The 14,700-nt window shown below is 39.3% G+C and overlaps 1 protein-coding gene across 2 annotated transcripts in view; it reads right to left on the bottom strand.

Moving 5' to 3' along the window:
• Window positions 1-485: 485 nt before the first annotated feature.
• The window catches only part of LOC122701688 (S-adenosyl-L-methionine-dependent tRNA 4-demethylwyosine synthase TYW1), a 144,238-nt gene continuing 130,023 nt past the window's right edge, over window positions 486-14,700 (bottom strand). For both annotated transcript variants that reach the window (XM_043914899.1, XM_043914900.1), the window contains one exon: window positions 486-3,759. In XM_043914899.1, the coding sequence (XP_043770834.1) occupies window positions 3,538-3,759 (222 nt within the window). In that variant the 3' untranslated portion in view covers window positions 486-3,537. The remainder of the gene's footprint in view (window positions 3,760-14,700) is intronic.

Below are 14,700 nucleotides of genomic sequence, written 5' to 3'. Positions count from 1 at the left end.
ATAAGGTAATAAAACCTCTATATAAAACCCTAAAATAACTGGGTTTGGAGAGCTTCCAGATTGGTGTTCAAATGGAGATTTGGGGAGAGTGGTGTGCCTGCAGAAGGCATGGAAGCCCTGTCTTCCTTCCCACATACCTTGCCCTGTGTATCTCTTCCATCTGGCTGTTTCTGAGCTATATCCTTTTTTAATAAATCAGTAATCTAGTAAGTAAAATGTTGCTCTGAATTCTGTGAGCTGCTCTAGCACATTAATCAAACCCAAGGGAACCTCCAGTTTATACTTGTGCTTCCAGCTGATCAGAAGCACAGGTGACAAAGTGGACTTGTGATTGGCATCTGAAGCTGGGGGGCTGGGCACTTAATCTGTGGGATCTGATGCTACCTCCAGGCAGACAATGTCAGAATTAAGCTGAAGCTGGTACTGGAAAATTGTTTGGTGTGAGGGTTAAAAATCCACACATTGAAACTGGAAGCAAAAAAAAATTTTTTTCTGTAATTTTTAAAATTTATTCTTATGGCCATTCTAGAGATTACAATTAGCATCTTAAAACAATTCATTTTGGAAACATACTCAATTTCAACAGTGCGTAATCAAGACTTGCTCCAGTATACCTTGGTTCCCCCCCACACTCCTCTTGTGCTATGACTATCATACAAATTACATCTTTATACATTCTAAGTCCATTAACCCAGTTTTTATAAATATTGCTTTACACAGTTGTCTTATAAAACAGACAGGAGAGTTACAAACAAAAATACACTTATATTGTCTTTTATAAAACTTACATAGGTACTTTCACCAATGCTCTTTCTTCGCATGGTTTCAAGTTAGTGGCTAACATACATTTGTTAAGGCCTGAGGACTCCTCCTTGTAGGCAGGTCTGCTGGTGATGAATTCTTACTTCATGCTTATCTGGAAATGTCTTAATTTCTTCTTTAATTTTGAAGGAAAATCTAGCTAGATATAGAATTTCTGGTAGGAAGTCTTTTCTTCCAGCTTTTTAAAGACATCATCCCACTGTCTTCTGGCCTCTATGCTTTCTGATGAGAAGTAAACTGTTAATTTTCATTGAGGTTCAGTAGTTTCTCTTAACAGATGATTTTCAGCTCATGGTGAAGCTTTGGTTAAACTGTCAAGAATTCTACAGTTCATGGGCTTCCCAGGTAGTGCAGTGGTAAAGAATCCACCTGCCAATGCAGGAAACACAGGTTTGATCCCTGGGTCCAAAAGATTCCCTGGAGGAGGAAATGGCAACCCACTCCAGTATTCTTGCCTGGAAAATCCCATGGACAGAGGAGCCTGGTGGGCTACAGTCCTGGGGTCACAAAGAGTTGGAAATGACTGAGTAAGCACACCCGCTACAGTACACTGGTTTTAGTTTTTTGGCCCGTATTTTCACTGTTTTAGACGGAGAGTGAGTTCACTGAGGTTCTTACTCTTGTCATTTTGGAAGTTGATTTCTTGTTTCATGTTGTTTTAATTATTTTAGACAACATGATTTAATATCTTGCAAAGGGATTTTCCTTGAATAATGATTTTTCTAGAATTTTGTAACTATTTTTATTGGCTGTTTTTTTCAGCAGAATGTAGGAATCATTGGCTCAAACTCCAACAAGAACTTCCACTGGACATCTAGAATGCTATTTTCTAAGCAGCTTACCTTCTAAGAACATTCAAACTTCCCATCTTTTCTACTCGAATACTGCTCAGCAAACACTGAATTTTTTTCACACGGATTCTACTGTATTTTTTCCCCTAGGCATTTAAATTTCTCTGCTGTGTCTGTGAACCAGGATTAATATGCCATGCTATCTTTTAAAAATATAAAGCAAACACTTCCTGGATGGCAGAGGGAGAAAAACTGCTCATTTATGTACTTAAAGCTAATGGCATCAGGAGGGTTCATTCAGGAGGTGAGAGGTTTGTTGTATGTTTTCCCTTTGCAGCAACAATATTTTCGTTCAAATTAAATTGTGAGCAGAACCTCAATGCATGAAAAAATAAAAGCAGAGGTGCCCGGCTGAAAAGGAGGCTGAGGGACAGTCCAAAGTCAAACAGGCCCTGCCACCTGCCCTGCTCCTCACAGTAGCCCCTGAAGTGTTTCCAAGAGCTGTGTGCTCAGCTGACTGTCACAGACAACAGCCAATCTGTGTGCCCCACAGCATGAGCGCTGACCACATAGCACTGCTCTACTTCACAGTGATTTTCCATCTCTGCTCAATGACCACTAACACATCCGAGCTTCACTGAGATCTTGCCTCACTGGCCTGGATCACTCCCGTCCCTTGTCTGTCTCAGGAGTTAACGGAACATGGGATGTGAGGATGTGGTGGGCTGACAAAGAACATCAGATTTCACCGTATGGCACAACAGAGAGACATGTTTTGACTCTATCACTCAGATATAAATACAGTGCCCGGTTTTCAACTAAATGAGTAGGTAGATTATATCATAATGAAGTTCAGCAGAGGATACAGGGAGAATATATGGGTGCGGGGGGTGGGGGGTGGGTCTGATGGGGCTTAGAGACACAGGACTAGAAGCATCTTTAAAATAAGCTCTCAAGAGAAAATGTGTGGTCCAAGTCTTTACAAAAGATATTTATTAGATTTTTAGGATAAAGGAACTTTTAAAAAACTAATACTGTAAAAAATCACTGAGTATTTAGTGATGTTTTCAACTAGAAAAAAAAATTGAGCCTTAAAAAAACACATGGCAGGAAGTAGCGAGGGCACAAGAGTGAAAGAAGACGGAAACCTTCGAGAAGGGTAGTGATGAGTTTACACGCTGACTTTTCAAAGCAAAAGCAAACTGTACTAGTTTCACAGTGTGTGAGACTAACTATCCAGTGACATCACGTGACAATTCCCCTTACAGAAGATTTTACTCTACTCCAGCTCACATGCTACCTTCTCTGGCAATCTCTACGGGAACAATGAAATCTAGTACAGTTTTAGATCTGATTCAATTTCTAAAGGCTTGGAACTAAGCAAAACTTCAAAGAAATCTATGTGGTATTTAAAGTAATTGAGAATGATGACAATTTAAATTACTTTCAGGAGGTGTTATCATCAGACGTAAGAAAGGGATGGAGATCTCACAGAGAGCAGACACGTGGACCTCAAGGTAGTACAATCAACAGAAGACCAACAGCCCACGATGAGGGAAGAGAAACAGAAATTCACACTGTACAACACTCCCATGGATGGCATCCCAGCGAGTCCTCCTAGTTGTAATTCAAAACTAATCATGCTCATGGACTTGCCCATCAAGATGGTTTTCTTTCAGAAGTAAATTCAGAAAAGGGACTGAATTCTGGAAAGAGACAGTGAGGCCAACTCCCAGGCACTCCAGTGTGGCTGCTCTCTCCTGAGCCTTGGGACAAGACTTGCATCCCCGTGTTCTGCCTCACACCCTTCTCTATGTGAAATATTATTTGCGTAACCTGTCCTTGGAAAAAAAATCACAGTGGAGTCTGAGAACCTTCTGTTGCCATCGGTTCGTGTCCTTCGGTATCCTAAATTCAGACGATCTCAACATCCAGAAATATCCTTTGATTTGTTCTTTCTCTGATATCTGGTATCCTTGGGATCAAAGCCTCTTTCGTTGGCACCAAATAAGGCCCAGTGAGGCGTTTTGGCCATATAATCCTTTGCGCTGAAAGTTTTTGATCCGCCACTATCTTCATATTCCTGAATAAGCTCCTGGAAGCGGCTGTAATCGATCCACGTCCACCATTCTCTGCCAATCTTAAACTAGCAAGAAAAAAAGGAGTCAGGTCAGAACTGAAAATAGCTGTAAAGACTGTCAAGTAAGTATCGGAACATCAAAAACGAGCCTGATCTTTTCTCCTTATCATGTTAAAGAAAATTCTTTCACGCTCCAGACACGGTTCCATATCAAAGCAGAATGTTCTATAAACCGTCAAAGGGGAGTTTCTTTTTCCTTAGGACCACTGCCATGCTGGGCCTGGAAGACCCAATCACTAAATAAAGAATACATCCCCAAACTGAAAGTCAAGTTTATCTTGAGCAGTATCACTGAAAGAAGATTAATGAAATTTTTTGGCATTATCATGTGTAATTCAAATTCCTCTTGTTGCCACTTTTTCCCTCGTATGAATTTTCATGGTTGTTACTAAATTTTGCTTGAGTTGTTAGGGAAACTTTCATTGATGACTCCAATTCCGAAACACTACTTTAATGAATCCAACTAGCCTTTTTCGCCTAACATGGATACCATAGTTCATTAATGGAAAGCCTAGTTAAGAATTTCAATTCAATAAAGAGGAATAATCCAATTTGTACTCTTTTTAAGAAACTGCTTCTCAAAAGTCACTGTAGAATAATGACCACGAATAAAGAAAACAGAGTGTGTTGAGGAGGCTCTGAAGGAAGTAAAAATTGAATTGCGAAGGCTTTTAATTCAAAGCAACCACCTGGCATTTCATCATGTAAATGTATAATACATTGATACCTGATTTATAAACAGACAAATCCTTGTTTTGCCACCTTCTCTTTTAAAAACCTGATTATGAGTCAAGGTAAGTAACAATTTCATGTTCTAGTTGAGAAAAATATTGAAAATATATAGCTTCCTGGATTTAGAATAATAAAACCTGCTGAATTTAAATAACATCTAATATTTTACCCAACAGTTGGGGGCTTTCTAAAGAAAACAAAAAAAGCCAAACAAATGGAAAACTTTACCTATGAACCATGAGAAATGCTCTTCTAATAAGGCCATTCCTTGAAAAGCTGCCCTAAGAGCTCTATGAATTCTACAACTCAAGATGTAAGATCCATATCTCCCCATCACTTTCCCTCCCAAGGCTGACTGCTCTTGAATGTTCTCTACTGCTAGGAAAGTAATGACTGTTTTCCCTGGGTGCTGAAACCCAAAATGAGCCAAAGGTGCCCCTCCCTTCCCTGGCCTCTTACACCCCAAACATGGTCAGGCCTCATTGATTCTTCCTTCGCTGCATTTGCACAGCCACATCCTGGCACTGCCCTAAGGCAGGTCCTCGCTTCTAGGACTCGGCAACAGTCTGCCAGCTGATTGATTGTCTGAGTCCAGTTTTGGCTGCTGCCAGCTTCTGCAGACTGCCTGAGATGACTATGTTTACAGCAGAATGGAGCCCTGCTACCTAGGACATACGGTCTAAATATCTAATCTCCACTGGAAGCTGTTCAATGAACTACCTACCCCTTCATGTGACCCCCATGCTGTTCTGTCTGTCTAATTAACGCCGACTTAAGACTCAAGCTGGCTTCCCTGGTGGCTCAGCAGTAAAGAATCTGCCTGTAATGCAGGAGATTTGGGTTCAATCCCTGGGTTGGGAAGATCCCCTGTAGGAGGAAATGGCAACCCACTCCAGTAACCCTGCCTGGGAAATCCCATGGACAGAGGAGCCTGGTGGGCTACAGTCCATGGAGTCTCACAAGTTAGACATGACTTAGTGACTAAACAACCAAGTCTCTTCATAAATGTCCTTTGCTCTACGAAGTCCTCCTGAATCCCTTTGGATGACCATGACAGTCCTCTGCCACAGAACCTCACTGTACCCTGAACTCGTCCAACAAGAGCACATTATGCTGGCCTTTATAGTCACCCCACCCATCCTCACCCTCCCAAGACTACTGGTTTCATGAATATACCGAACTTATTCTCCTCTGCCCTGTATCTTTCCCTTTTGGGGTTCAGATCTCTAGGTCAGAATTCTGAACCCTCAGAGTCCACAATCCTGGTCCTCCTTTTCCTTCAAATTCTAGCAATAATCACCTGCCACGGATATTTTAAGAGCATCTAAAAGATTATCTTAGATTAGAGCAACAGATTTAAAATCTTTTGCCACAACCTACAGTAAGAAACACATTTTATATATTGATCTAGTACACACAGTCACACACACATACTCTGGAAATACAACTTTCATAAAACCATAGGCAATGTATTTCATTTAAAAAACTGCCAGCTGCAACCTACTGCACTGATTTCCTAACTCCTATTACAGTTTGAAGATATGGTCTCTTCTAACTATAAAACTTTACCAGGTCTCAAAAAGGAAGAAATGAGTTGCAAGGATATGACAATTATAACCTAACATCTGACAACTGACAACTCTTCTTACATTGCCAATGTCTAAGAAAACAAACTAGAAGATCAAGTAAATGTAACAAAAGGTTGAGTGTATTAGTTTGCCTGGCTGTGTAACAAAATAACACAGATTGGGTGTCCTAAATCATAAAAATTTATTTCCTCATAGTTCTGGATGCTAGAATTCTAAGGTGAAAGTTCCAGCCGATAGCCCCCTTCTCACTAAGGTTCCACATGCCATCTACTCCACTAAGGTTCCATGGGAGGGGGTTGGGGTGGGGGTGCTCTGGTGTCTCCACTAATAAAGACACCAACCCACCAGATCAGGGACTCACCCTTATGACCTCATTTAACCTTCACTGCTTCCTTAGAGACTCCATCTCAAATAAGGCCACACTTAGGACTTCAACACAGGAATTTTCAAGGGACATAAACCTTCAGTCTATAACCGCAGGTCACTCTTAAATTAACATTGAGCCATAAGAGTCCTAAGACAAAACTTCATGACACATACCCCTTCTCAAAACAATCTGAGAATAATCACATTGAATAACAGCTCAGACAAAGTCAAAGTGTTCCACGCAAAAGGCAGAAGCTAAAAGGGCAAATTTTAGTATGACTGGCACACAAATAAAGCCGAAAGACAGAGCTGCCTAAATAGAGGAATGAAACCTCAAATCACAAAATTTAAGGTTAAGTATGCAGGGACATGAGATCACCCAGTTTCAAGAGTTCTTCAAATCCAACAGTAAGGGAAGAGGCAAATCTATGCAGAATTACAAATAAACTCACCTCAAAGTTCACATACAGAGAACAAAGTACAATGATACAAAAATAAGAATCACACATACCACTTTCATTTTCACACTTCTTCAGAAGGGCTTTTATGTGATTTCAGTATCAATTATTTTCTAGTTGGCTCCTCCAAACATACAGTAATACTCAGGAACAACTAGAAAAGCACTGCTTGAAGGATGGAAGGGGGCTCTGCCAGAGGAGCAGAGGGAATCCAGGCGTAGTTAGTTAGAGGGAGAAGTGATTTTGCAACACACACCAAAGGGTGCTACATCAACGCTTTCTGAATTTCCCAGAGTTACGAGTTCTGTTTTCACCTGTTGTAGCATTTGTAAATACAAATGCATTGTCTGTTCTCTGGGTAAGAGGAAGACAAGATCCCAAAGACAGGCTTCAAAGTGACCTGACTTGCCTGCCACAGTGAGATGCTGGGCCATCTTCCTCAGAGCTTACCGGTGATAAGCAGCACTTCCATGGCACAGCTGCCTGGGAAACAGTTTGGGGAGGTAAAACTACAATGTAACTGATTTCTAGATCTATCCAAGGGCAATTAAAACATTTTTATCTGGAAACTCAGTTTCTGGAGTTTTCATCTTAATCCCCCATTCTGCTGGAGTAGCACTAAGTCCTCTAGGTAGTGTCACCAAATTGCCAATTTTCTCTGACATTCTTCTGAAGTAATTACCCGGAACACTCAGGGCCTCAGATAAGAATGAGTTCCACATGTAACACAGAGGAGGAAATATTCAGTCAGTAGGTTTTGTTAGGAAAACACTGCACTAAACCCTAATGGAGACATACAGTTCCCTTCTTATTCCAAGAGGGGAAGGTGTGGGAGGTGACAGCTCTTCATCCCGTCCCTTTACAGACTGCGAGCTTATAATACATCCAAGAGGGAGGCCTCTGTGATCAGTGCTTAATTACTTACAGGGCCTCAGATTCGGCAAAATCTTTTTCAGTGATGATGATCTTGGAGGAGATGGTGCCTGATGAGTGGGGGATGGGAATCCACACCTTGTTTCCCAGGGACCCTTCCGTTTCCCCACCCTTGTTCTGACTGCTCTGTGGCATTTGAGAGACAGCATAATATAGTGGTCCAAAGTAGGCTTTGTGGGACTTCTCAGATGGTCCAGTGGTTAAGAATCCACCTTCGAGTGCAGGGGATGGGGGTTCAATCCCTGATCGTGGAACTAAGATCTCACATGCCATGGGTCAACTAAGCCTGCATGATACAATTCTGAGCCCACGCGCCATAACTGGGGAGCCTGTGTGCCACAATGAAGATCACTCCTGATGCAACCAGGACCTGACACAGCCAAAAATAAATAATTTTTTTAAAAAGTAGGCTTTGTATTTTGAAAGATATGGAATTGAATTCTAACTGCGCCCTATTTGTGCTTGGCCAAGATTTGTACTTTCTTAGCCTGAGATTCTTCCTTTGGAATATGAGGAAAAATAGCATGACTCATAAGATTTTTGTAAGGATTCAATGAATTAATGCATGCATAGTGTAATCAAAGTGACCTTAATAAATGTTACTGGTTGTTGAGTTTATCAGCAGATACTAAGGAATGACACCAGACAGCTCACTGATGGTGAAAGATGCTACAAGATAATGGAAAGATTATGCTGGAAGACAACAAAATGACACTTTTAAAGTGCTGAAAGGAAATACCTCATGCAAGGGCAAAATGAAATAAAGATGTTTCAGAGGGAAAAAAGACTAAGTTTACCACTTATGTCATCAAGAAGGAAACCACACCCAGGAGTAAAAATTAGGCTGCAAATAAGATTTACATAGATTCATCAATATATGCATTAACTGCAGGGAAGAGTACTAGTAACTCCTTGTATTACGTTGAAGGGGTGCAGCAATGTCAATTAATTTCAGAATTAAACTAAGTATAAACTTTTAAAACCTAACAGTACAGGATTCAGGGAAGATGGTGGCGTAGGAACCATTAAGAATACTTCTCTCAACCCAGACAAAAATTATACTGGCAGAATCTTGTCTGACATGACTATTTAGGAACTCTGAAGTCTATTGAAAGTTTGTAAGTCTGAGGGGAAAGTTTGAACTGTAAATTGCAGCTAATTTCAGTCAATTTCAGTTTAGACAGGCCCCCCCACCCATAGCAGGCAGCTGTGGAGCAGCCTGCATGCAACCTGTGGGAGACAGAATGGGCATTGAGGACTCTGTCCTTCAAACACTGGATATCAGTCTTCTGACCATTAACTGCTGCTTCTGATCAGAGGTGTAAATGGATTAAACTCTCCAATCAAAAAACAAGAGATTGGAGAAATGGATTAAAAAAACCCATAACCCAACTATATGCTGTTTACAAGAGCTTTACTTTATATCCAATGACACAAGTAGGTTGGAAGGCAAAGGATGAAAGATGCTATTCCATGCCAACAGTAACCAAAAGGAAGTAGAGGTGGCTACACTAATATCACACAAAATAGATCAAATCAAAAAGGTTACAGGAGACAAAGACATTATATATCAGTAAAAGGTTCAATATAGCAAGACAGTGTAACAATTACAAACATTTATGTACCTAATCACAGATCATCAAAATATATGAAGCAGATATTGACAGAATTGAAGGGAGGAATAGACCGTTCTACAGTAATAGTTGGGGACTTTAATATCTCATACTCAATAGTGTACAGAACAACCAAACAAACGATAACTACAGAAACAAAGGACTTGGACTTCCCTGGTAATACAACGATTAAGAATCCACCTGCCAATGCAGGGGACGTAGGTTCAATCCCTGGTCTAGGAAGATTCCACAAGTTGCTGCAAGGCAACCAAGTCTGTGCACAACTACTGAGCCCATGTCCTAGAGCCCATGCTACCCAAGAGAAGCCACCGCAACGAGAAGCCTGTGCACTGCAACCAGAGAGTAGCCACTGCTCGCCACAACTAGAGAAAGCCCACATGCCACAACAAAGACCCAGCACAGCTAAAAATAAATACAATTAATTTTTTTAAAAAAGAATTTGATCAACACAATAAATCAATTAGATCAATAGGCAGACATATGTAAAAGTACTAGACAGAGCAATTAGGCAAGAAAAAGGAAAAAATGTATCCAAACAAGAAATGAAGAAGTAAAATTATCTCTTCAGAGATGATACAATTTTATACATAGGCAAGACCTCTCTTGAGAATTTGGCACTTGAGATTGAATCAAGTCGCGTTGGCTTGATTCAATCAAGTTAGCTTGAGCTAAATGGGGGCTACAGTAGCCATAACAAGTGGTTTTGAAAATAAAGACGCAAAAGAAGAGAGAGGGAGGGAAGAAGGGAATAATGCCCTTTGTTATCTTCTAGAAATTTCACAGTGTTATATTTTATGTTTAGGTCTAAGGTATGTTTGAAAGTTGTAAGACCATCTCAAAAGACACAGAAAAAAAGCATCTGATAAAATTCAACATTCATTCATGAAAAAAACTCTTAGCAAATTAGGAAGAGAAGAAATATATTTCAACATAATAAAGGCCATACCAGGCAAGCCTATAATCAATGGCAAAAGGCAGAAAGCGCCTCTGCTAAGATCAGGAACAAAACAAGGATGCTTATTCTCACCACTCTACTCAGTACAGAACCAGAAGTCCTAGGCAGAGCAATCAGGCAAGAAAAAAATAAAAGGTGTCAAAATTGGAAAGGAGGAAGTAAAATTGTCTCTATTTGCTGATCACGTGAACCATAAAAGAAAAACTGATAAGCTGGACTTTATTAAAATGAGAAACATTTTGTTCTGAGAAAGGTACAGTTATGAGAATGAAGAGTCAAGTTATGTAGACTGGGAGAAAATATTTGCAAAACATATCTGATAAATGACTTATATTCAAAATACATTTTAAAACTCTTAAAATTCAACAATAACAAAACAACTAGCCAAACTTAAAAATGGGCAAAAGATCTGACCACCTATCCAAAGATATACAGATGACAAACAAGCATAAGGAAAGATGTTCAATCACGTTTTCATGATAATATGTGCTTTTCAAAACCTATAGGACTTTATAGCATAAATACTGAATCTTAAAGTATGTGGTTTAAGTTTAAAAAATCATTTAGGAGGTCAGGGGAAACCAGGAAGAGGTACAGACTGTGACAAGAGCATCTAACTAAATTACAAATTAGTGAAACAACTTCAGTGAAGGGAAGGGAGTGGAAAGGGTACTGACCTAAGTAATTTTGAAAATAAGTGGAGCCTGTAAGACTAAAGGCAAAAGAAACTACATACAAACATTGTATGCTAGGGTTAAAAATTTTGTTACTGCCATATATGTCTGCTGAAATTGAACAATTAAGTAAATAGCTGACTGATAATAGGAGCTAGCATTAGATTCTCGCTCTTGGAGGTGTGAATTTACAAATATGCAGGGAGAGGACACCAGAATGAGTTATATGGTAATAAGAGTTTGAGACAACAGTACATTCAGCTGAATACAGACACAAAAGGTACATATAGAAATAGTTTCCTACATGTGTATATACAAAAGTTAGTGTATACATATATACACATATATTATTTCCTTGCTCTGTCATCTAAGAGGGCCTAAAACAAACAACATCCCCAACAATGGCACACCTTCACCTTCTGATTTCTAGCACCATTCTCCAAGAAAAGAAGCCACAGCTCCTGAGAAAAATGGCTGACTCTGGGACTGAGGCAGGAAATATACAAGATGAGCCTGGAGTTTCCTGAATCACCAGAAAGGAAAGTGATCAAAATGAACAAAAACTCCTTCCCCACCCCACCACCCCTCACGCCCCACACACACCCCCAAACACACACATTAACGGGGATAAAAGAAACACTGGAACCAACTAAAAGAACTACTAGTGGCCAAAGCTAGAACAAGGTGGGCAAAAGTAATTAAGCTGAATTGGATAACAACCCAAAGTTATAAAATAAGTACCCACGAGTCTACAGTGATATAAAAATCACTGATTGAATAAATTAATAAATAGGAAGAAAAGACAAACCTATGTAGAAGAATTCCAAATAATTTGTGCATATATTTAACTTTCACTCCTTTGATACGGGCTGAACATAGGCTTCCTTCCAAAGGAAAGAGGGGAAAGAATAGTTTTCCTATAGAAAAGGAGAGGGAAGAGTAATTTTACAGTGGAGAAACCTCACAAACACTACCACAGCTTGCGGATCAAGGTCAAAATCAAGGGAGCTTGACATGATGTGATAAAAATGGCACTTTACTTCTGTGATCTTCCTCCTAAAAACCTACAATGCAAGTCTTATAAGAAAAACACTGGACACATTTCAGTAGTGGTGCATCCTGCAAAATACTCATGAGTACTCCTCAAAGTTGCCAAAGTCATCAAATTAAAGAAAGTCTGAGAAACTGCCATAGCCAAGGGGTATATAAAGAAACATGACAACTAAATGTAATGTGTTATCCTGGATGGGATCCTAGGACAGAAGGACATTAAGTAAAACCTAAGAAAATCTAAACTATGGACTTCAGTTAATAACGATGTGTCAGTATTAGTTCACTGATTGTAATACATGTGTTCTATACCAATATAAGATGTTAATAATAGGCAAATTCAGGGTATATAATAGCTCTCTGTGCTATCTTCTCAATTTTTCTGCAAATTTTGAACTACTAAAATATAAAGCCTGTTCTTTAAAACAATTAAGAATTAGTTTTAAAGCAATGCTATGTAGATTCTGCAAGCTGTGCATACAACCCACAACTTGGTTTTCATAGGCAGTGATCCACTCTAATGGGGTATTGCCAATATGCTGAAAGAACTTCACAGTTTGTGAACTAAAATGATCAAAGTGTATTGGACTCATTATGGTCTTACTAGTTTGCAGACTGACAGGATCATGGGTACATTTATATAAGTTGTGAGGCTGGAAACCCAGAAACATAGGGCTGACTGTGCCTCCTTATTCCAGCTGAGCCCTCCTGACCCTTCCAAAGCACACAGCCAGGTTGACCCTCCTCCTGCCAATGATCTCCTGTGGGAAATTATAGTCCTCTCTGTGTCTCTCCAGCTCAACCCTGGAACCAGCATATGCTGACGTACTGATCTTAATGTGAGTCTTTTTTATCTTTCCTTTGTTCAAAGTCAGAGACATTCACTCAACTTTATGAAGTACCCACCTATTCTTCCACCTAGTTTAAGAAGCAACTTCTTATCAATAGCAGAAACTCCTTTATGTTTAGCCTAAACATTGCTTCTAAATGATAAAACTGTTCTATAAAGATATTAAAAAACAATCATCCATTTAAAAAAATTCCACTAGTAGAATTAAAAAAAAAATTCTTTGCATGTAGTGGAACATATGGCAGTGACAAGATCACTGCACTGCAAATGACCACTGAGTATTCTGGGAATGGGCAGGGTACAAATTATAACAGACTCTCTAGAGGCTATTTCATGTTGTGAAAATCTTACAAATTTAATGCAGGATCTTGAAAGGTCATCTATTTACAGTCAACCAGTGCTTGGGATCACTCTAGATTTTTTTCTTCTTTTTTTTTTAAAGATTCACCTTATATTTTGAGCTTTCCTGGCTCAGAGAGAATTTCAAATTTTTGAAATTGGTAAAGAAAGAAATGCTGCACTTTCTGGCAATGTTCATATTTTTACTAGCCAACTTTACTAGAATCAGAAAAGTACAGTCAAGTAGGCAGGAGAGACTTTCAAAAATACAAGAGGGCATCAATTTCCTGCTGCAGGAAAAAAAATAATGGTAAACGGAAAACAACTGGATTTAACAACTAGCAGGTTACTGATGACCTATAAAATAGCAAACTCGGTAGAATAAATACTCATTGAATGACTGAGTCAGTATATAAATGATAAGGAAGAAGGGAAATAGGTACCAAAATTAGCAAGGAAGATGGGACAGTATCTCTGATTTTCAGAAGGCAAGATGATGAATAAGGAGAGAAAATGAAGGTAAAGAGTTTGCTAATTCACTAAACAAACACTAAGAACCTAAGTACTCTAGGAAGTGCTGGGAATGACAGTCCTTGCGTTCAGGAACCTTGGCTTCTTAGAGAAAACAGCATTATAGATGGGCACACAGCTCTGAAAGAAGTGGTCCCCAAGGTGGTTTGTTTTATAGTTTTAAAGAGCAGAAGTTCACCAGGTGAAGTGAGATAAGGAGAGGAGGTCTAGCAGTAGAGAAACCTTAGTTGGGCAAACAGGTTAAGAGGAAGGAAATAATATGGCAGTGCCTTGTCAAGGCCCCAGGAGTAGGCATGATATGAAGCTGAAAGGACTTGATTGTAAAGGCCATTAAAATCAAATAAATGTTTCGGCTTTTCTCCTACACACTCTATAAGATGTCACGTGTTTCAAAACTACAGCAGAGAAATAATAAACTGGGAGCTGGCAACATAAACAATGAGGATGTTGAATTGTCAGTGCCCACTCTAAATTATTTGTAGACTAAATGATTTGTTTTGTGGATTTTGTTTTTGTCCTTTTTTCCATTTCTTTCCTTTGTTTGTCTTTTGGTTATAACTCTGCTTTTAGTACCCTTAAAAAGGCATTCATCTGTAAATTGCTAGCCTAGTTATTAAATGGGATTTGATGGGATCTGATTAAGATTAGAAAAAGATCTTTTTATACAAGTTTCAGAAAAAAATCTTCCAGTAACACAACAGACACAGCTGTGCAACCACACTGGGTGACACTTTAAAGATAAGAAAAGAAAGTGAGTTTACATGGAAATAATCTAATAACAAATAGTGCCAGGTGGTATTACGATTCACTGGGGAGATAGTAAAATAAAAAGTATA

Source organism: Cervus elaphus, chromosome 10, assembly GCF_910594005.1.
Source record: "Cervus elaphus chromosome 10, mCerEla1.1, whole genome shotgun sequence".
NCBI classification, from domain to species: Eukaryota; Metazoa; Chordata; class Mammalia; order Artiodactyla; family Cervidae; genus Cervus; species Cervus elaphus.
The sequence above is the reverse complement of the archived record's forward strand: the minus strand, read 5'-3'. Positions and strand labels throughout refer to the sequence as shown.